The following is a 22917-nucleotide window of genomic DNA, read 5'->3' as shown; positions in this document are numbered from 1 at the left end:
ATCAGTCCCTCGGTGCCCCGGCTAAGCCTGGTCACTCTTCATCAGCTAGCCTCCACTGGACACACAGACCTCCCAAGGGTAAAGGGAAATCTGGTCTTGTTGGCAACCTCCTTGCCCAGCCTTGACAGTTTCACCTGGGTTCAAGTCCTTTACTGATCCTCCTTACCCCTGGACGAGCACCTCATTACCACTCATCCTCCCCTCGTTTTATCTTTACATCAAGTCTTCTGGATAGGATGCGCATTAGCCTCCGCACTGACAGAGTACACATTTTCCAGCTCTTCAATTTTAGGCACTTGCCCTTTTCAGCTCAATCAGCCTCTCTCGTCCAATCACGGCTAGTGAGGGCTCCGTCGTAGTGCCTGAGTGGGGATAATCACCTTGGTTACCAGCATTACTGGAGGCCGCTGTCTGGACACGTTAGCGCTGCGCCCCGCGGGAGCTGCGGAGACAGGTGTCACAGCAGCAAGGGAGGGTGTTAAACAAGCTCAGGGCCAAGCAGGAGGTATAAACGTTTACTCTTAGTCATGGAAACTGTGTCACCAATAGCGAGGAATGTTCACCCCATGGCGTTAAGTGTTTTTAATGGTTTTTTTTTCAGACACTGGATCACCTCTTTCTCTCCATCTCTGTTCCCCCAACTGCAATTCAACTTTGAATGGCTTAAAACATAAGTACACCTTGTACCCCAGTAGAAAGAACACATAGCAACTGCCTTTTTGTGGAGGGAATCACTGTTGACTGATTTCACACTCCCATGGCAAAGACAAATATACAGCGAGAGGGGTCAGCGGCTGGAGAAAAGCTGCTGGCTCAGGGGACATCAGGTCGCGGTATGGAAAGCTGCACCCAGGGAGGGCGTTTAGCTTTTGCACTGAGCCAATCAGATCGGGTGGAGTTTAGAGCACTGGATTGATTGGCAGGCTCCGGATGCCAGCAAATGGAGGAGACGTCCTTGGCATCCTACTCAGCATTAAAAAAAAACTTCAGCAGCAAAGTTGGTGAAACGCCAGTTGTTCTCATAGAGCGACACATAAGGACGACATAGATCACCATTATGATAATCACAAGCGGCACTGTCTGGGGAATAGTAATGGGAAGGAGATGAGGTGGCAGTCATAAAGAGTGTTTCTACATTAGCGCTGGCCTGATTAGATTGACAGAAAGTTTCACTAATGGACAATTAAACAAATGGTCAAATGAGATATAAGGCTTCAATTACCAATTGGTGGCTTTATGTGGCCCTTTCAATCATTGTGCCTCGTGTGTTCTGTCTGTGTTGTGTTTATACATGACCCTCTCCATGAGGACAAAACAGACTGAAACACAGTACTGCAAACAGGATGTGAAAAGGGATATGTGATGACCACGTCATGTGTGTCCTTGCAGTGGAAACACAATGACTTGTCATGTCTTATTTCCCTTTATTTCTATTCAAATTTATGAAAAAATAAAATCATCTCTGGAACTGGTCTATAATGCTGGAGGGAAACATTGAGGTGCAATCATTGTGTGAAACAAAAGCAGTTCAAAACAAGGAGTTATGGATTGCATTGAAGACTGGGGGGCAGATTAGAAGATAATTACTGTAAAATACATCACCTGCACTAAACGGTGAGCCTATGAACTTCTTTTGCTTCTGAGTAATGGGCCCATAAAAGCCCAGGGGAGAATAAAAACCAGCCCACACTAAGCTCCGTAACTCTTTCAGTCATGCCTTGCCCAAAAAGCAACACAGTCCAATTTGTTTATGGAGCTTATGCCGAGGCAGTTGCTCTGCTGAGATAGTGGGCCACCCTGTCAGGACCCTTTAAGACTGCATCAGTTGATCAAACAGGGCTGTGCACGACAGCAGTAGGCAGCGTATTTCTAAAAAAGCCTCATTTCTGCTTCTCTTGTGCTGACGGGCATGCCAGCACTGTCTGCCAAGTTCAGGTTGTCCAATTATTTAGACCTACAAAAGACAGGGTATCACAAAAAAAAATTGAATGCAACGCTGAAATCTGATTGTGCGCTGGGGTCAAATTTACACCGTGAACCAGCAGATGGCAGGGCAGAGAGCAAAGAAGGGAGGTCTTGCTCTTTTTTAATTAAATTGTCGACAAGTTTATTTTATTTTGGGGTGAATTATACTCCAAGGTTTGGATCAAAGGATAAATCTTGGCTTACGGTGAAGACTTTTTCAGCGCATTAGAGAACAAAGAAACACGCTGAAATAGCAAGCCCCAGCGCAATGTGGAGGAAAGTAAAGAGGCAATCTTAACTCTGGCATGATGCAAACTGCCTCTGACAAGCATCAAAAACTGCAATTGGGCTCAGACAAACTCATGCATTAGCAGTCCCATTCCCACGTTCAAAAGAAACTCTAATGTACAACGTAAGCTTTCTACAGGCAAGGTGTATGTGTATGTGTACACGTGTGTTTCTTCACCTGTGTGTGCTCATGTGCGTCCATATTTTTTGTTTTTGTGTGTGCAGCATTTCCCTTGATGTTTGTGTTTACACGCCAGGCCTCCCTTCTGTGACTCACAGCGACATTGATTTATGCATGGCCTCTGTCTGTGTGTGTGTGTGTGTGTATGTGCGCTTGCACACATATAGCAGCTATAATTGGTATTCAAATCTCCTCCCACAAGTACGTCCAACTGCTGCCGTTTTTCAACCGCCAAAGCCCCAGCCAAGGTCCAAACAGCATGATGGGGGAACAAGCTCAAACGGATGGCTCTCATTGCACACATTCAAATAAACAAATGGAGGTGATTTAATGCACACAGCGATAAGGCAGGTGGTAATGGAGGCATAGGAGAGGAATGGGGAGGAGGTGGAGGAATGGAAGTGATGGAGGGATGCGTGGAAGTGATTATGGGTGGGCAAAGGCAGAGGTGGAGTTAACAGCATTTGTTACTGTACGTGGGGTGTAAGTTTGGCCCACAGCTGCTGTGGATCAGCCACCCCCACAAAGCCATGCACTCAGCGCACAAACACACAGCGCTGACTGTGTGTGAGTGATTGTGTGTTTGTGTGTGTATGTGTGTGTCCCTCAGGCCTGCCCGTCAGACACACTGTGAAGTCTTTCTGCCTTTCTTCTCTCACTCTTCCTCTCTTTTCTGCTTTTCTTGCTCCCTCCATCCTTCCATCCCTCTGTCTCTCGTTCATTCTTCAAAGGAGGGCCAAGTCTCCCAGCCTCATCATCTTCACAGCACTCTCTCAATCTATATGTCCACTTATTCATCTATCCATCCAATCAATCTGTCCATCTCTATCCTGGCATAATAACAACCACCGACCCCCATCCCCTCCCACCGTTTCTCTCCTTCTTACTTTTTTTAATATTAATTTTCCAAGATATGCTAATTAGTTATCACAAATACATTTTCTAACGGATGCACAGTATATGTGCATATGTGCTGGGTGTTCACAAACAGACCATCTTTACACTTCTTTCTCTCCCTCCTCTCCTCCATCCACCCCCTGCCTGTAACACCCCTCCAACCCCCACCGGCCCCCTGTCTCTCCCGGCCCCTGTCAGTGGCTAGATTAATGACAGTGATCAGTGAGCAGCCCCCAGCTGAGGTTGCCTGCAGCTCAGGCAAAACCCAGCACTGTAAGCAGCACACACGCGTATGCACAGACACACAGACATAAAGAACATTTACAGGCAACACACAAACCTATTCGTATATTGGCAACCAAACACACACACACACACACACACACACACAGATACACACAAACCTCTTATACAGTACTCCAGTTAGAATGACATATATACGCCTACATACTTGTGCATATAAATCAACCCTCCACTCTTACGGGAGCAGACATACAAATAGATACACACAAAGAGACACTCAAGGAAGAAATCAATACAGAGGCCAAGCCATGTTGAGGATGGTATCAGTGCAGCTCTCCATTTAAAAAGAGACATCATCACAACAACACAGCACAGGTCTGACTGTGACAATATCCGACCTAGCACTTAACCCTTTCACTACCTCAGGACAACGTAAACAAAGCCCTATAGGTCACCTACAGCAGCCACAAGACAAAAGAAAACTGTAGCAACATCTGTGTGCACTTCTTGGTTACCATTCCTGCTCAGTCAGAATCACTGAAGCTTTGGGTGGAATTTAATAAGGTTTGTTATGAGTCTGTATTGTGCCACATCACAAGCAGATGGCACAGAGTTGCTCAGAGTCATGATTGAGCCTAATCCAAATCCTTATTTTTGCAGCAGATGCACTTGTTATAGGGTAGTGACCATGAAATCTACTGTGCCTATAAGGGAGCGATGCAGGACTATCCCAGGCTGAGATGTTCCAGTGGGAAGAATAATAGCAATAGCAACAAAGGCACTGCAGGTGCCATTAAAAAGGCTTTGTTATAGATTGTTAGACGTTATTGAATCTGATAAGGTGAGGTCTCAAAGGTCCTTTCAGTCCACTCACACTACTGCAGAATATAAAAGCAGTAACAAACAACCCTGCTGGGTCTGGTGTGTCACACACGTCTGGTCCACTGCGGGCATTTGTTATGAGCTCTCATGTGGCTGTCAGAATATTCAATCGGAGCTCTCTACATGCATGGCCGTATGCTTCTCTCGGGAGTCCCGTCCCGTCTCACACAGCAGCTATGATAGAATGAATCCCAATCACGGTCTGTCCGGAGAGAATAATCAGCATGCTGTGACGCACGAGGGTCAATAGAGCACTGTGGACGATTTCATTAAATATTTCTGCGTGGGCAAAAAGTGACAACATGCCTGCGCCTTCACTTTTGCATTCGTCTTGAGGTGTTTGGGGGTTTTTCCAGCTTAACAGTTCCGAGAAGTGGTCTACACAATGACTCATACCGAAGTAGCAATACGGATGGAGCCCAGACACGATTGTGATTAGCCAGCGGTGAATACTAACAGTGGTCCGCAGCATGATTGTAAACTAGAATATCTGCACGTGTTTTTGTCCCACGGTGAGCTCCTCTTTGCCTCTTTTCACAGCCTGGTAAGTCAGAATAGACCAGGTGCGTTTTTTATGCGTTATTCAGCTTCTTCTTAGAGGACTTAGGCAAACTTGCACTGAAAAAAAAAGCACCACCACATCGCGACAGCTTTAACACTCTTCTCATTCACATCACACTCATTCACTCTCTGGTTCGAGTCTTACCGGTGCGCACCAAGCAGGCGACTGTGATGATGGTGAGAGGGACGCAGTAGTTCCACACGGTCGCGAAAGCCATTGCTGTAGCTGATATTCCCTCTTGATCTCTTCCTCAGTATTCCTCTTCCTTGGAGAAATCAGAGTGACATGAACCCGCAGGTTCACTCTCCCGACAGCGCCTTCAGCGTCTGTGTGTATGTGTGTGTGTGTGTGTGTGTGTGTGTGGGTGCGCGCAGCGGGCGACTGTGCGTGAACGAGTGTGTATTTTATCAAGCGTTCAGTGCGTAACAGCAGGTCTTTACATAGTAATGCTCCCTCTCACACACACCCACTTTCTCCCCCTCTGGATGGCTGAAAATGATTGCTTGGCCGGTTTTTCTTGGTTACTTTACATTGTTAATATATTTAAAAAGCTTGCCAATAAGGGCGGGCCTGTGTGTGTTTCCGACCAATTGCAGAGAGCAATAGCAGGTGGAGGGGTGTGCGGATGAGAAAGAGGGGTTGGGCTTTTGAAAAGAAATAGGCTATACAGGAGGAGAGCAGGGGAGGGAAGAAGGGCTGCACCTTCCAATTAATTGAAATCAATTTGTTCTAAATGTGATTGATAACCAACATTAATTTTCCGACGCAAATAACCAATTTATTTCAAATTCAAGTTCCACACACACCAAAAAGGCTGTGTGGCACAATGATTAAGATGACGAAAATGAAACAGATGTTTATTTTTTTAAGAGACAATCGTGATGCAATCATTTATTGTATTCTGGAGTCAATTTGAAGATGATTATGGATGGATTATGTGTGCTGATTCATTCAGTAATCAAGTAGCCTAACTTACCTTTTGTACACTTTAAGGCTGACATGATGACAGTTGTTTTCTAAAAGATGATTCTTTAATCATTTGCTTATTCAGTTATCAAAACTGCCAACTCAGAATGTGTGCAGCAGTCTAGGTGTTTTGAGGGGACACTATTTTGCAGAAGCTGCTTTGTCTCTAAAATGTGCATAGGACTCATCAAGGAGAGCAGGGAGCAGACTTCAGTGTATTCGGTTAAATCACCGTTCACAATGACAGTAATGGCCCGGAACAAAAACTTGTGCTCTGGACGAGCCAGTGTTTCTGCTCATCTGTAGTCAGGGCCTATTAGGTCCCGCTAAAGGGGCTCTTTAACTTTACCCTCATGCTGTGGCCACAGTTTGCCCATAATTGTGTTTTCCAGTCAGAGAGCGCTGCTCCATTATGAAAATTGTTTCTCTTTGCACATCTCTTTTTTCCCCCTAATCTAGTGTTATACCATAGGCTTGTAACCTCCAAGCCTTGGAGGCATTTGTTTGAAACTGTATCTTTGGCGCCCCCCTCAGGTAACATTAAGGATAACACGTCATGGGTTTAAAATCTGCTTTGGCCTCTCTCTCATCTGTCACAAATCCTCCAGACACTTTGGTCAATTTGGCTCAAACAGTCAGAAAAGTTCAGGCAGCAAGGCATCAAAGCAGTCTATTAGCATTAATATTAATATTTCTACCCTTCGCTTCCATGAAGTTCCTTTGAACTCACGCCTCATATCTGACCCTGACTTGTGGATCTGTGTGAAATCTTTAAGTCTCAGCTTCAGGCTCTCTACGCTAAGTTATTTTTTTTCTCAACGCAAGTTTTAACCTTGTTGTTTTGGCGAGGATAATATCTGCCCCAATCATTCCCTGAATTCCCACCTCATCCCATTTTTCCCTGTCAGCTTCTCTGCAAGTGTTTGTTCCTCGGTTGGCAGGGAGTCAGTGGCAGCAGCTCCCCAGCACCAGATGGGGCATTGTCAGGAAGTAATGAGGGGAAAACACCTGCTTCTCCAGCGAACTCCACTCCTTCATTTTCAGCCATTTGACACAACATATGCAGGATGCACATACAAAACCAAGTGACCGCGACGAGAACAGCAGTGGGCGATGGCATACAGTTACAAATGCCTGGCACTTTGATGCGTTAGTCAATGAGGTGTCATTTTTAGTATAACTCACCTGTACATGTAGGCTAGTGTACTGAGGGCTACCAGGACTAACTGTTGACACTAGTGAGGAGTTGCCAGAGTGAATATCACAGATTTGTACCCCTGTCCTGTTAGGAGCCTGCCTGCATCAGACAGAACATTCTGGCTGCTCTGTATTCTCTGCAGAGCTCTTGCATCGCCCTAAGCTGTTGTCCGGCGGTTTATCCATAAGGCACTATCAAGGTCAAAATGTCACTGTAAACTACACTTCTTTCCCTCCCAACCAGAGCCTTGTACCTCAGGGACAGTTCCACTGTGTGAAATTCCTGATACATAATCTTGTCTTTTCTGGCCAACCGGATGAAGCCCCAGGACCAAAGCCCACTTGGGAGCACACGGCTTTTCACTCATGACTGACTCAAAGGCCAAAACAAAATGGTGCTCACTGGCATTTCACATGCAGGAGGGCATTTTAAATTTATAACATTGTATTTTTTCCTATGGAGCGTGACCAGTTTTTGAAAGTCTTTCTATTTTGGTTACAGTCTGCCTATCTGTTTATTACTAGGCTTGACCTAAGACAAAAAAATAAGCAGAAGTTTGTGGAGTTTGGAAAAAAAATACAAGGAGTCTGTAAAATGCTCAAAAAAGGATGGCTGCAGCAGAGGCGAGCTGCACAGGGGGTTTGAATAATCAGTTTAATAACATTATCCTGGCTGTGCTCTGTGGCGCATGCACCCGTTAATGGAGTGTCATTGTTAAACTGCCGCTTCGCCCATTATTAACGACGGCCTACGGTCAACCACACACCGATAATAAAACCACATAAAACCCAACATAACTTCAACAGACAAGCGTAATGAAATTCTCTGCATTATGAGCACGGTTATGGTAATAAGCGATGGTGCTGTGGCACGGCGTTAAGGGTTACAAGGCAACAGAGGAGAAAATTAAAAAGATGAAGTTGTAGTCTATGATGGTTATTTTGGAGGAATCAGAATAGACTCAATCTAGTTCAGAGGTTTTCAAAGCAATAGGTGGGCCTCCTCAGGGGGGGTCCAAACTGTTTCAGTGAAGACGTGGAAGTGAAAAAAATATTACATTAGTTATTACATAAGTTATCAAAAGAAGATCACGTATAATAGCCCAAATGTGTGCCATTTTGTTGAAGGGATTCAGAGATGCAGTAGTTTAGGGGGATTTTACTGTTTTTTTACACTTTCCTGAGTTTCCAGACATTAATAAATGCTTTGGACAGACCTGTTTTTATAAATTTGGTATAGTCCGAAGCTGTATCAAACAGAAATATTAGGATATCTTGTCTCAGTTGTTGGGTGTCTATGAATTGATCTGAAGTGAGGAATGATCTCCTTGAGCAAAACTAACTAAGTAAACTAAGAGGCCTGCCTACTATTATAATTTATGGGCAAAGTTACAAGGTTACCTGACTACTATTCTCACTGTGTGAGTTTTTAGTTCATGTATGTGTTTGTGAGGTGAACTCATTGAGAATGGGTTTTGTGCTTACAGGCAGATGGGGAAAAACACAAGCATGCACAGGCACAGTACTCTGAGTAAAGGTCATTGCTTCAGTGTAAGGTCTTACAGACTGAAGGGAAAGGTTGGTAAACAAGCTGATGCAAGTCTGAGATGGCATTGGATAGAGGAGATGTGCGGCCAAGCAAGCATGCATGTCCGGCTTTCACCATGTTGTCAATACTCCCCAACCTCTTTTGTATCATTAAAATTGAACAAAATCAATGGCACACGAATACAGTAAATAATATTTTCTGAAAGCCATTTAATAATAAATCTTTAATCTAAGAAATCAAACATATAGTAAATAAAATAGAAGAGTGCAATGTGCTTGAGGGCTGTCACAGTAAAGAGATTCTAATAACCTTCGCATAGATGCTTTGAGCTGGTTCTGCTTTTGAAAGAAGGTTGAAAGGGAAAAAAACCAACAAAATAAAACCACGTCCTATTGCCCAAATGATTCATTCATAATACACAGCTGAGCAATTATGTTCTTATCAGAAAGGAGAGAAATGCATGTGAATCTTTACAGCTCTTGCAGTATACGTGGCTCATCCTGTATCCTTTTGGTAAGAATGTAGCTCACCATTTTCCACACTTTTGAATAAATGAAAAGAAATTGCCCACCTTTTTGTCCAAGATACATAACTGCAGCATACACCCAGAAGCAAAGTAGCTTTTGTGTCTCTAAAGCAATAATTTGCCCTTCAGGTTTTTTTCTTTTTTCTACACCCAGCTTGTAACTGATTTTGATTTTGCTCTCCCTACAGTCTCCAAATGTCCCTTTTTTGCCTCCCTCCTTTCCTCCCTCTCTCCTCCCCCAATGTGACCATCCATAACCCTACACCATCTCCTCCCTCTCTAACTATCACTCATTTTCTGGCCACCCACTCCATCTTCCTCTTCTCTCGTTCCATCTTCTTCCTCCCTCCTCATCCTTCCACCTGCGTGTGCAGTCACACCAGAGGTTGTTTGTCTCCGCAGGTGGAGGGTAGGGACTCCACACTGGCTTTGTAGATGGGCTTTTTCTGAGACCGGTCATCACTGGAGATAGGGAGAGGAGGAAAGACAGAGGAGCATGATTATCAGTATATCGACCTCCCAGTAGGCAGTAGAAAAGTATAAGTGAGGAAATTATAGACTAGAACCAAGCAATGGAGCCACACCTGGCTGTTGTTGTGAAAGTCCATTTCTCTTTCTTTTGTTTTCTGTCTCTCTTTTTTATGCACACATGCCCAGCCACACTTGTAAGGATTAATCTTTCTTCAATGCCACCACAAAGACACAGAAATCATGTATGAAGCAGGTAGCTGGAAATTAAATTTTTTCAGCCCATATGGAAAAGAAGTTAATGAGCGAAGCTGCATGGGGTCACGTTGGACATTAACATACTATCAGCAACAGATTTAATGGGACTTCCACTAATGCTCTTATGATTGCTGTATCATTTTTTTTATACTTGATATACTATCACAGAATTATACCTGCTCCTATTAGCCTAAGCTTTTCACAAGCAGATGTGTGTGGAAGCACATGGGAGAGGAGGGAGCATGAAAGAGATCAAGGATGGGGTCAAGTAGGTCAAACCTGCTGAGATAGACTTTAATATTCAGTGTGGATAACGTCTTTTAAAACACATAAAAGCCCACAGGCAGTAGTCTGCACATGTATGGAAAGGTTTTCTGCAAGAACACTTGGCATACATAACGCACACAAGGTGAAGTATACACCAAGGTGCACACACTCCAAAATACACACACTGTAACTGAAATGGCCTTGGTTCTATCACATGAGACAGAATGAAGTATTGCAGCAATAACCATATCCATAATATAAAGTCAAACTGTAAGAGGAGAGACTGGGGCTGAGTTAAGGGAAATAGCAAGGTGAGTGTGGATAAAGTGCCGTAAAGAAATCAAACTATCACACAGGCACACGCTTCCACTCGCATTCAGAGGCAAGTCATCCATCAGATTTTGAATATGATCTAAAATGAAGATCACAAGTAAAGAACAAAGTGATTGCTTATTATGAAAGAGGAGAAGATACAAACACCGACAGACAGTTGTTTCTTACATTGGTCCCTTGCTGGTCTTGGTCTGCTTGGCCCTGCGGCACAGGAACACACTCATGGAGAGGATGAACACCAGGAGAGACACAGCCGCCGCAGAGGTCATCAACATGAGGCGGCCATTACTAGACTCGTACCATGGAGCATCCTCTGTGGGACAGATCAGTCAGACATGAAGGGAGACATGCATCACACAGACTCTGAAATCAGCAAAACTATGAGCTTCCCGCCTTGAGGCAAAGCTTCTAAAGGCAACCTCCTGTTTGTTTGTGGAAGTAAAGAGTGTCTGTCTGGAGTTCAGATGGTTATACTGGCGTACACAGCGTCAATCTTCAAGAAGTCTGCCTTTTACAATATTAAGAACTGGCTGATTATTCCCTTCATGTGCATACATTTCATAATTATATATAACATTTGTGGATCTCATGGACCTTATGGTTTTTCTTTAGAGCAGTGGACAAAGTAAAAACTAAAAAAATTAAGATTATGGCAGCAACAAACACATGCTTCATCGGTTCACATATCCAGTAATTCCATATGTTAAAGAGGATTTCTTGGCATCTGTAGTCAACGGGTTTGCACCAGGAATGTTTGCTAAAGGTTTGTACTGCCATTGTAGTACAACTTCAAAGCAACAGCAGCGACATGCAACATTTGCTCACCATACCTTCAAGGATGATCAAATATTATTACAGCATCTAGAAATTATTACCGCTTTAATTAGTACATGAGAGGAAATACTGGAGACACTGTGGAGCACATTGACCAACGAGTCAATTGCAGCAGTAATAAGATAACTCTACGATAATAAATAACATGCATTGGCTTAATTGCATTTTTAGAGGTTGCATAATTTCAACGATTGAAATCACAGGGCTTATGAATCCTAACTGGTGAGGGGACGGTGTTTAAAAAACTGCAGTGCATTAACACTGTGCAGTCATCTCACAGGTCACTAATAAAGACGATGAAGACAGATGAAGTGCCGTAAATTGGATTAGCTATAATGTAATGAAATTAGTTCTCCGCTTGAATACAATCTCGCATTTCATGAGAAATAAGTCTGTCAGTCATACAGATTCAGACAAAGAAAAACTGTTATTCCGTCAAAAGAGAATCAAAGGTCAGGTAAAATCTGTTCTTTTTTTATATTATTATATTATTATTATCCTTTAAAGTTGATGCAGTTCTGTCGTTGCCATTTATTTATGTTATTTTAAATGTATAATGTCCTGTAGTGTCATCTTACCTTTTTTCATCTGACATTTTAGAGTTGGTGACAGTTGGGACTTTTCTGTTTTATGCTAGTAGCTTTTTAAAAATGTCTTCACCTCTTTGTTATTGAGTATAGTATGTGAGTATTACAACCTTTTTCCAAGTTTTTTTTTCTTTGTGCAGATAAATTAAACGTCAACCCTATACTAATTCCGAGAATATGATAACTTCTGCATATGTTCATGATGATGTAATTGCACCCACACAGCACCTTTGTGTGGCTGATTAAAGAGGAAATACAATATTGTTTTTGCTTTGGGGATGTTGATAGCTGAATTTACCAAAGGTTACAAAGGAATCGAAACCAGTTTTTGAGAAAGAGTAAGTGGAAAACAACAAGTCTAGACTCAGCCAGTATGAAGGACAACAAGACCTGTTTAGGTAGAACCAAAGGCTCTTCTTACCAGGCAGCACAGTGATGCTGATGGTGCGTCTCTTGCTGAATGACTCCACAGAGGGATGTTCAGCGATGCAAGTGTACTGTCCTTCATCTGCTGCGCTCACCTTCTTCAGCGTCAACGTAGAGGAAGGCAGGATCCAGTCATCACCCTGAAAGAGAATCATGGAGAAATAGAGAGTGTAGGAGAGTGAGACAAACAGAAAGCAAGGCAGGGAGTAGAAAAATATTTTATTGGCTTGATTGATTGCAGCCCTGAGAGAATCGAAAAAGTCCTACAAATTAAAATTGTGCTGAGCTGAGAGCACAGGAGAGATATGGAGAATAGACTATGCTAGTTGGCAAAAGAGCGAGAGAGGAGAGAAAGAGAACGAAAAGGGGCACAAAGTGTAATTTTGGCTGAGTTGTGTATGAGTGGAAGATGAAAGAGGTACAAAGAGAGAGTAGTAGAACAAGATAGGCAGAAACAGAGAGACAGGCAATGACATAGACAGAATCTGCTGGTGTGTGGCCCTCAGAGAATAGTCCCCAAAGTCCTGAATGAAGTGTATTTACCTGAACAGTAATCCCAATGAATGAACACACATCGACACAAGTCAATAACCCAGATAACACCATCATCCGCAAAGAATGATGCCGCAACAACACACTGTTAACACAACACATAATGAGATGGCAAGGGAGCAGGATGAATTGTTGACACAAAAATAGCAGCACTATTATGAGATAGAGCCCGACATGGGAGGAAACAAATAATAGGCCAAACACAAAGATTGGAAAACAAACAAACGTGGAGGAGGGGGCAAAAAAAAGACATTACACCATGCAAATGATTTGGCTCCTGGGAGCTGCAGCTCCTGCCAAGAAAGTCCATTTCAATTTGAATGGATCTGAATTAAGAGGATTTCCCATAAAGGCCAGGTCTGGCCAAAGCAGCATTTTGTATGCAAATCCACTGGCTCCCAAAGCAGTGGCCCGTTTCTGCCTCTGTCCTGCTGTCATTACCGGGGGCCAATGTGCCCACGGCAGCTGTCTGTCAAAGTGGGCCATTCTGATGCCACTTTCTGCACGTATCCATCCATGTCATACATACAGTGGGCTTACACACACAGGCACACAAACACACTCCCACTAACATTTCATCTCATCCTTTCCTTGAATGTGTCATTCCTCTCTTCCAAAGGTCTTGTGACTTATGTAAATGGAGCAATAGATGAATGAATCATAATTGCAGGTGCGCTAAATGATTCCAACTCCATACAGTTACAGACCTGCCAATAATTATTATTTTTCATCAAAGGGACACTGCTGTATATTCAACAAATATACAGCAAAACCTAAAGCGCTACATATGATCATGCTGAGGACAAACAGTATTAGCAGTATAAAATGTCCACTGAATTGGATTTGGACTTGTAAGCCCATTTAAAACCCCGGATTAGCAGTGACCCTTTAACAAGCATATTAACCCCGAGCCGACTTATCAAGAAGAATAACAAAAGGGGAAACTTGGCAATTATGTCTGCCTGTCCCAAAGATATCTTCATAGTAGCATAGCTTCATTACACCTGTTATTTGCTGGTGGCGGCAGTGGTGATTTTGATGACACCTTGAAAGTGTAATACCATTTTTCACCACAAGGGCACAGTGTATCGACTCATCAACAACTTCTTGTTCTACATGCCTGTTGTCACTACGGCACTTCACACCAAGATGTCTTAATTTCCCTCAGGCGTGGGTTCCTTAGCCCAGCGAAGAGCCCAGTTGAATAATTCAATACTGGTTAACCAAACACTAAAAAAATCATTAGAAATCTATCCGCATAATTGTTTTCAGGTTGACTGGCTCTTGTCTAGACCTCATTAAACTATTAATCCTCTGTAAGTGGGCAAGCTGCAATCCCCAGTGAGTGGTGGGCCTAAGCCAACCGGTCACTTAAATACAGAGTACTTCTTCAAAGTAGGGGATGAATAGACGAAAGGCGAAGAAGAAACAAGTGGCTTGAGAAAGTCAGTGAGAGAAACTGAGACGAGTTTGAAGAGGAGAGAAAATTAAGAGAATGCTTGAGCAAAGCCAAGAAAGAAAGAGGGACCTAGAGAGACTGAAACAAGACAGGGAAAAAAATAAAGAGGTCACATCGAAATCGGAGCGAGGGAGCGGGAGAGAAAATGACAAGTTTCCAAAAGCATAATGAGGACACTATCACTGTGCACATTTCCTTAGGCTTTCTCACGTTCTTATTCCAGAGGTAGTTTGGCTTCTCTGATGAGCTGGCGTAGCACTTCAGCACCACGTCATCCCCGCGTCGCACCTTCAACTCCTGTGGGACACCCAGGTAGCTGGTGAAGCCTTCCCTGGTCAGTGACAGCTCCCCCATATCTAAAGACACAGCAGGAATGAGGAAGCATGATTGAGCATTAATGAAGCGTGATATTTAAAGTACGCGGAAGCCTCTTCGTGAGTTTGGGGCGTGACTGAACATATGTTTGCAATGGTAGCAGCTGGTAAACACTCAGATCTTTTAAGTATATTTGAGTATATAGCCTCAAGTATGAATGCCTCCCAGTGGTACGGACTGTACCAAGCAATCAATAATAATGATAATAGGCTTCATCTTATCGAAGTCTTTAGAGAGGCAGTGTTGTGAATAATGGCTCATTTTCTCTTCCATCTCAATAGATGGCCCACGTCCATCCAACTCCTGGCTTCTCTCCCCCTCTGTCTCCTTCAGTCCTCTAGTCCATTCTAATCTTTGCCTCTTATTGATTCCCCCCATGAGGCTGAGGAGCCTATCAAACAGCATCACGGTCGATTTGATGGCCACTGAGAAGATAGAGGACACTGATAATCTGACTAGCTACGCCACGGATGTCGTTTCATGCAACTGTGTATCCTACACTGATAGTTTCAAACTTGAGCCTCACCGGGAGAATGTGCCTTTGTTTGCTTGGAGTACAAAAGAAAAAAAATGAAATGACTGCAGTCAACCTATCATAGGTAGCACAGTGATTGCACTGGATCTGTACTTTTTGCAGTTGTTTTGTTGTACACACTCTGCAGCTGCACTGCATAGATATGTCTTGTGTTATTAACTATTCATGTGTTTTTCTAACTCTCACTGTGAAGAAAGCTGTGTCCACAGTGTCTGAAAGATTGTCTTTACCTCCTGCTGTTTGGAAATATGAGGAAAATTGCGAGGTTTCTCTGTCTCTCGGTTCTGTCTCCTTACCTAGACTATTTACCAATGTACATTCAGGTGTTTTTTACACTTCCTGTTTTGTTAGTCATTTCAGTATTCTCAGTTAAACCACGCACTTGATGGAAAGTGAAATGTAGAAGCTGTGTGTCTCATTTGCATGTCACATTTCTATCTAGCTTAATGTCAGACAGGCAGAAATCTCTTTGACCTCTGCAGGACACATACAACATGAAAAATGTAAGATGTCGTTATTTGGCCAAAGGGAAATACAGACTTTCTGCAGACAGGCCCTACACAGCTCCTACCCATATCAACCCAGGTACTCACAATGCACTTTCAAGGCGAAGACATTGGAGGAGTTGTCTGGCGAAGTCACATTTTCAGCGTCGGACACACAGCGGTAGGGCCCCTCATAATATTTCCCCGCACGGGGGATAGAGAGGACCAGACTGTCTCCTGTCTGCTCGATTTGCATCCAATCATAGCACCAAGATCGCTCCCAAACTGGACGCCATCTCTTTATGTACTGGTGAAGGCAGACAGAGAGAAAGATTGGTAATTAAAATGTCACTGTTGTGGGTAATGTTGATGGTAGTTGTCTACTTAAATGCGTATTTTGAGATATCAGATTCAGGTAACATAATCTTAAAGTAACAAAATCTCATGACATTACGTTGAGGAACAATAATCGACTGTATTAAACCACACAGCACTCGGTGTGTAATTACATAGAGCACTTTAGTGTCAGCTATAAATGTTATGACATGTCACATTGTTCAGTCATCTTTTTTCATGTACAGTATCAGCATGTATAATAATTTATATAAATAAATATAAAATATATAATAAAAATAACATCAAAAACAAGTCATCTTCTTTTCCCACTAGAACAAGGGTTAATAAATCACAAATGTTACATTTATTTTACAATAACTCAAACAGTTACAACAAAACAGTTTGGCCTTTCATACAAAAACTGCAGTGTTTTAAGCAAGTCAACGTCACGGTGAGAGGAAAATATTTTCTCTACTTCCTATCACACCCACCCAATCATTCCCGTGGCTCACCTGTGAGAAGATCTCGAAGTGGACCTGGCTGATGTTGAACTCAGAGTCTGAGTACTGACACTCCAGTGTGATCCTCTCTCCCTCCAGAACTGGCTCGGTTGGCCCTTTAATGAGCAAAGTGGCTGCATGTGGACAGAGATTACAGATGCGAGTTATTGATCATAACATGAACAGGCAGGGGGTTCTGGAGTGAAGGCGTGCTGACTTGGACAGGGAATCTAGCTGCTGTTCTGGGCAACACTTTCAAAACAACCTCTCCCTTTTCCTGACATTTATTTCAGGCTCCTGCTGGAAAACTGCCAATACTCTCAAAGTCACCATGGCCACATGACCAGCAACAGGTTCTACCGCTTTACTGACACTACTGACGACATAAAAGTTTTGCACAACACAAGCCGTTATATTATTTATTCACAGTTTAGATGGGAATTTTATGTAAACTGGCCTGGGCATATATGTATACATAAAAATATTTAATTGTTCTTCTTGTCAGTCCCTCGATAATTCTACCAACATTTCCTGTTTTAGTCTAAGTCTTGTAAACCACCAGGGGCTTTAGTTTCTCTTCTGTGACAGAAGAGAAACTAAAGCTTTCCTCCAGAGGAAAAACAAACAAAACAAACAGACAGGCAAGCAGACACACGCACACACACAAATAACACACACAGACAGACAACAAAAAAATAACACACACACACACACACACAAAACCCAGGGACAGCAAGTGTATGAATATATTTGTGGAAAAAAGATCAGAACCAGACTTGAATATTAAACCAATACCTCATTACAGAGGAGAAATACATTCAAATGTTTTGAAGAGATTGTTTATGATAGTCCAAGAGGAAAAAAATACATATTTACCATAACTGCCATGAATCAGGGCAACCACTGCAACAACTACAAGTACTTTCATGACTGTAAAAAAGGCTTTTCAATTCCAGAAAGACGGTGTGCACTCCTACGCAGTTTCTAATCTGAAATGAAAGTTTGCTCAGTATTTATCTATAACGAGGTGTAGGTGTGGCTTATAGTTCTTGTTATTTTCAGGAAGTGCGCTCAAAATATTCTGAAATTCTGAAAGCACAAAAAGAGACTATCCATCCAAATCATTATATTGCCGAAAATAAATTGTTCAATAAGTCCTTTGTGTGAGGAGCATTTAAGGCTGAGATATTGTTTATGAATGCTGTACATTAAAGAACTGCGCTGCTCCGGTGATCAAATTCACTCCCTGTGCGTCATTTGTCTCTATGCGCAGTCTGTCCTATCACGTTTTCAGTCCTCAGTCGTTGAGCTCAGTGTCTTCCCAAAGAAGTTCAACAGAATTTGATAGTCTTGACATGTAGCCGCAGAGCATCGGAATATCCCGGTGTGATATGTGAGGCTGAACAAGCAAACATTTTACGCTTCATATGCTGTGACCTTTGATTGATTAGCTGGTAACCGGAGCTGAACGGGAGACAGGATCGAAAGAAACTCAGCCTGTCAGAGAGTCTCAGGATCGTTTTTTTTTTTTTTTGCTGCCGACTTAAAATGCTTACAGAGACATCTTTAGACTAACTGACTGTGACCATGGACTACACTCTAAAGTATTAGTTTTTCACTTTCTTCGGTTTCTGTCTTGCTCATTGGCAGTATAGAATTAGGTCTTGCTGCATCCATCAATTAGAATATGCGAGGGAAAAAAATAAGGTTTATAAAATCTTAGAAAAACCCTACACACATTAAAGTGTATGGTTGTATTGTGGCCGCAAATAAAATACCTCAGTTCTTGGGATAGTTTTTATTTCTAAGGCAGAAGATCTTTTCCATTTTGTCTCCTTATTAAAAACCACTGCTAAGAATATTAACCACTGTCTGTTACTTTATTTGGAAGAATAAACCCCATCAACTTAAAACATTCTTACTTAGGGTGGTTGGAGGCTATTGTACTGTCATGAACTCCCAAAGTAACTGGCCGTGAGATGTCTTACTGAATACCATTGCAAATAATATTTGCAGAAATGTTGGTGGTGTTTTTATTCCATTGTAATTAGTCAGCCTACCAGAAAAAAAATCTTGTTTAAACTGTCTGGGATTTATTAAAGTGCATTATTGACATTATTTTAACATATTTGTTTTTATTATTATTATAATCACTGTTATCATTAACGTAATAGACCTATGTGTGTTGAATTCATGATATCCTATTATCTGTTATCTTAATTTTCGGACTAACAAAATAAACTTCATTTCTACACTATTTCTGCCCCTGTGTAGTTTATCCAGCTCGTTTGCGTTCACTACACCTTTATCCACCGTTGTTATTGAATCCTGTTGTAGTTCTTTAAAATATCCAGCAGGTGGCAGAGTAGAGGCGACATGTTGCCACCGGAAACAAGCATAAACAAAGCGGAAGTAGTGAAAAAATTACCTCGCTGAATTTTCTAGCTGTGTAGAGTCAATTTTAGGGAGCCTTTCTGTGTCAAACTCACTTATTGTCGTCGCAACGGCGTCGAAACATGGACAGATAGTGTTTGTTTAAGTGGGTAAGTTGGCAATCCAGCGCTTAATTTTAGGATGCAGCGTGTATTTAGCCCCGCCGTTGTATTAGCTGCTAATGTTAGCCAGTCGGGCTAAATTGAAAGCCTGATAGCTGCTATTGTTTTTAGCACGTAACGTTATGTTAGCGTCGGTATTTTACGCGTTTGTTTTATTAATTTCAGCTTCACGGCCACTTAACAGCTCCGTATTTCCTCGTTTTATTGTACAAGTTTGGTGTTATTTTGTTAACATGGTTAGTATTTTGACTAGCTCCTACAGCGTTGTTTTACGGCTAAGTTTCTTCCTGTGTCTTGGAGCTACATTACTATTAGCTATCATAGTTTTAACTGTTTATACTATCAAGCTACAAAGTTGTTGTTTTTTTACACGGAGGGGGGAAAGATAAAAACATCAGCGGGAAGCAGAAATAGAGAATTAAATAGATTAAAATACACCTCATATAAAATAGAAGTGATATAAACAAATTGGACGGATAAATCGTTTAAGGACTGTGAACAGAGTCAGCAGTAATAAATGGCTCCTTCATTAGGATTCTGTAATCAGGTCTATCAATATTGCCTCTGTGTAACCTCTGTAATTCCTGACACCCCCCCCCCCCTCAGATTTTCGGACGTGGTCCCTGTAAAAGATAATCCATCACATCGGTTCCCATCTTGGACTGTCACTCAGGACTCTGACAAGTACAGACCAGCAACAGTTTCGTCTCTTGTGAAACTCCCAAAGTCCCTCCACTTTTTCCTGTTGCCACCAGAATGGCTAACAGCACCGTAACAGTGGTGAAGCCTCTGACCCCTGGCCCTGCCGGCAGAAGTAGTCCAGAGGGATCTCAGGTCAGTCCATTTTGTTACTCCCCAAACCCAAAGACGCTGCTGTAAATGCTCTAAATTAAATGCAGCACCAGTTCCCTTGCAAACATTAACTACAACATTGTTTAAAAAGTGTGATTTATTACACTGTTGTGATCATAGCCAAGGTTGTGAAGTTTTCAATGAGTCAAACTATCTAATAATTACAGCCACACTACTGGCTTCAGTCTTTACGACAAGAACTAAAATTCTTCTCAACATCAGAGCTACCTGAAGTGTGGGACAGTTTCCCCCCCAAAAAACAATTAGTAACAGATTACATGCTGTGATTGGGTTTTGTAACTGTTTTTGATTAACATTTATTTTTATGTTAAAACGTGAGATATTCTATAAATATCGGTGTTAAACTTACATATCAGACCAATTTTGTTGGTCTTGATTTTAAATGTAAAAAGGCCTCATGGTTGCCCTCATTTTTGCAATTAGGGCCATCATTATACTAATATAACAAGCATTGTGTGCTGCATCTGTACTCCACTTTCTTTTAACGGAGTGAATGGATCCATCTGCTTTCTTTCAGGTGCTCAGTAAGAAGAAGCTGCAGGACCTGGTGAGGGAGATCGATCCGAATGAGCAGCTGGATGAGGATGTTGAGGAGGTTTGTCAGTGGTTTCAATTCCAGTTTCAAATCAATGATGTTTTTTTTCTGAAGAGTAAACATAAGCAGCAGTGGGAATTTTTGTTGTGGAATAAATACCACTTTTATTTCTCTAAAGCTGCTCTACTTTACGGTCACATCCATAATTTGGAAATCCTATTCTATTGAAAGTCTGGCTGATAAATGTTGTGAGCATGGACTGAAAATATGAGGAGGGGGGGGGATTTTTCAGTCGTTGTGAAATGCTGATTTCCTTTACTGCAAACGATTGATGTTTTCCAAATGTCTGTCCTCTCAGATGCTGCTTCAAATTGCAGATGACTTTATAGAGAGTGTAGTAACCGCAGCCTGTCAACTGGCACGCCACCGCAAGTCCAACACCTTGGAGGTGAAGGATGTTCAGTTACATCTTGGTAAGTGGCTTGTGACTTTTTTCAGAATTGTAACAACCTAATATTTTAACAAGGGTGTGTTTAGTGTGTCTCTATAGATGATGCAAAAAAAATTACTGTAATCACTGGGCGATGATTGCTTTCCAAAACGATTGTCTCAGTACGAAACTATGCCCTACCGAATATGTGATTGTTTATGTGTATACAATGCCAATTTCATCGGGTGTTTTCATATAGGACAGTTACTTTGTATGTAAAAACCTATCAAACCTTTTTGTGCATTTTAAAAATAAATTGTGATAATTGTAGGGAGCAAATTTATTCCTTTTGAATATTACAAAAATGTCCGACACTAAGCATCTCAAATGGAAGACTTCATGGATCAGTGTGCTGTTGAGAAAATACCAAAAAAAAGACATTTGAAAATGTTATGCCACTCACCCTTGAGTTAAAGTAATTTGTGCTTATCTCCTTGGAGACATTTATAGATACAGAAGCACACACAGAATATTCAAGACAGTCACAGAAGTTGCAATTATTTGTGTTATAGTCCTGACCACATTATTAACTGTTCTTGGAAACGACATAGAAGTTATATCTTGGAAGTGTGTCAGTTTTGTTATAGACAGAGATACCAACAAGGAAATGATAACCTTGATAGTAATGCATATATAAATAGTTTAATGTCACTAAATATGTGTTGGAAGTCCAGAGTGGTTCATACAGCATGTGTCCTGCTGACATTGTGCATTGCTCTTCTCAGAACGCCAGTGGAACATGTGGATTCCTGGTTATGGCTCAGATGAGATCCGGCCGTTCAAGAAGGCTTGCACCACAGAGGCCCACAAACAGGTGAGCAATAAAAGCTGTGTGTGTGTGTGTGTGTGTGTGTGTGTGTGTGTGTGTGTGTGTGTGTGTGTGTGTGTGTGTGTGTGTGTGTGTGTGTGTGTGTGTGTGTGTGATATATGTATATATATGTATATATATATTTCTTGCTAATGGAACATGAACAGTGTGCACAGAGACATGAAAACTGTTGATTATTAATATTTTGGTTTTATAATGACTTGTAATTGAATACAATACCTAACTGTTTGTATTTGTTCTTGTTTCAGAGAATGGCGCTGATCCGCAAGACAACCAAAAAGTAGCAAGACTGTACGCTAATATGTTGTACCCATTCTGTGTATTGTCTTTTCTTTTTTTGTTTGTTTTTCTTCCTTTTTAACTGGGATTTTTTTGGACTAATAAAGATGAAAAGATGGTTTGGGTGGGGGTAGTTTTTCTTTTTTTTGACATTAGATAGTGTTTCATCGTCATGACTCCCCAACTTTTGAGTGTTTTGCCAGCACCGTCACACAATAATGTAATTCTTGTCTCTGATTCTGTTTTGTTACCATTAAGCTAAGCCTGGCAGAACTTTATTCATTGCATTTTGTCAATAAACATTTGCTGGAATACTTCTTTTGGATTGTTACCACTGCTGTATCAGCTTTACCTTTTGATACTCTGGAGCATTTGGATGTGAATGTTACAGATTCATGCCTCCTTAAATTGATATTTGTTGTTATCTTGCCAATAATAGATAATCACAGCTGTTATGTAAGAAATTATGGCTCCCCTGTTTACACACTCATACAGTGCTGTTGATTCCTTTTCTTGTTTGGTTTTTTAAATGGAGGGTCTAAAATAATTCCTACTGCAAAGGGTGGCCACAAATACAGTAAATAGTTTGTCTCTGTTGTTAGACATGTATGTGCTGTTGTGTATTGTTCCTGAATGTAGTAGGTTTTATTACATTAACAATTTCAACCAACCTTGTTAATTGTTA

At 41.7% G+C, this 22917-nt stretch overlaps 3 protein-coding genes across 3 annotated transcripts in view; 1 reads left to right on the top strand and 2 right to left on the bottom strand.

Annotated features, from left to right (window-relative positions):
- The window catches only part of cadm4 (cell adhesion molecule 4), a 138765-nt gene extending 133239 nt beyond the window's left edge, over nt 1-5526 (bottom strand). Inside the window, exon 1 of the mRNA XM_051407680.1 lies at nt 5163-5526. Coding sequence (XP_051263640.1) covers nt 5163-5235 — 73 coding nt within the window. The 5' untranslated portion in view covers nt 5236-5526. The remainder of the gene's footprint in view (nt 1-5162) is intronic.
- A 3393-nt stretch (nt 5527-8919) lies between these two features.
- si:ch211-79k12.1 (uncharacterized protein LOC568891 homolog) lies at nt 8920-17715 on the bottom strand. The gene is made up of 7 exons (XM_051407685.1): nt 17548-17715; nt 16684-16805; nt 15944-16142; nt 14651-14796; nt 12425-12569; nt 10751-10895; nt 8920-9718 (listed from the first exon to the last, which is right to left on the bottom strand). The coding sequence occupies exons 1-7, from the start codon at nt 17597-17599 to the stop codon at nt 9631-9633; spliced, it is 897 nt and encodes a 298-aa protein (XP_051263645.1). The 5' UTR covers nt 17600-17715; the 3' UTR covers nt 8920-9630.
- Nucleotides 17716-19046: 1331 nt separating this feature from the next.
- On the top strand, nt 19047-22549 carry taf12 (TAF12 RNA polymerase II, TATA box binding protein (TBP)-associated factor). Its single transcript, XM_051407691.1, has 6 exons — nt 19047-19214; nt 19833-20060; nt 20617-20694; nt 20993-21107; nt 21850-21938; nt 22202-22549. The coding sequence occupies exons 2-6, from the start codon at nt 19983-19985 to the stop codon at nt 22235-22237; spliced, it is 396 nt and encodes a 131-aa protein (XP_051263651.1). The 5' UTR covers nt 19047-19214; nt 19833-19982; the 3' UTR covers nt 22238-22549.
- The last annotated feature ends 368 nt before the right edge of the window (nt 22550-22917 follow it).

Source organism: Dicentrarchus labrax, unplaced genomic scaffold (assembly GCF_905237075.1).
Source record: "Dicentrarchus labrax unplaced genomic scaffold, dlabrax2021, whole genome shotgun sequence".
In the NCBI taxonomy this organism is placed as follows: Eukaryota; Metazoa; Chordata; class Actinopteri; family Moronidae; genus Dicentrarchus; species Dicentrarchus labrax.
The sequence above is the reverse complement of the archived record's forward strand: the minus strand, read 5'-3'. Positions and strand labels throughout refer to the sequence as shown.

Bases quoted from the DNA above. Each gene is read 5' to 3' on its own strand.
- taf12 (XM_051407691.1), top strand. From the start codon at position 19,983: ATGGCTAACAGCACCGTAACAGTGGTGAAGCCTCTGACCCCTGGCCCT. The intron at 20,061-20,616 runs GTCAGTCCATTT...GCTTTCTTTCAG, and splicing joins GTAGTCCAGAGGGATCTCAG to GTGCTCAGTAAGAAGAAGCT. The intron at 21,939-22,201 runs GTGAGCAATAAA...TTCTTGTTTCAG, and splicing joins CCACAGAGGCCCACAAACAG to AGAATGGCGCTGATCCGCAA.
- si:ch211-79k12.1 (XM_051407685.1), bottom strand. From the start codon at position 17,599: ATGAAAGTACTTGTAGTTGTTGCAGTGGTTGCCCTGATTCATGGCAGT. The intron at 14,797-15,943 runs GTGAGTACCTGG...CTGTGTCTTTAG, and splicing joins CTTCGCCTTGAAAGTGCATT to ATATGGGGGAGCTGTCACTG. The intron at 12,570-14,650 runs GTGAGAAAGCCT...ATTCTCTTTCAG, and splicing joins ACTACCTCTGGAATAAGAAC to GGTGATGACTGGATCCTGCC.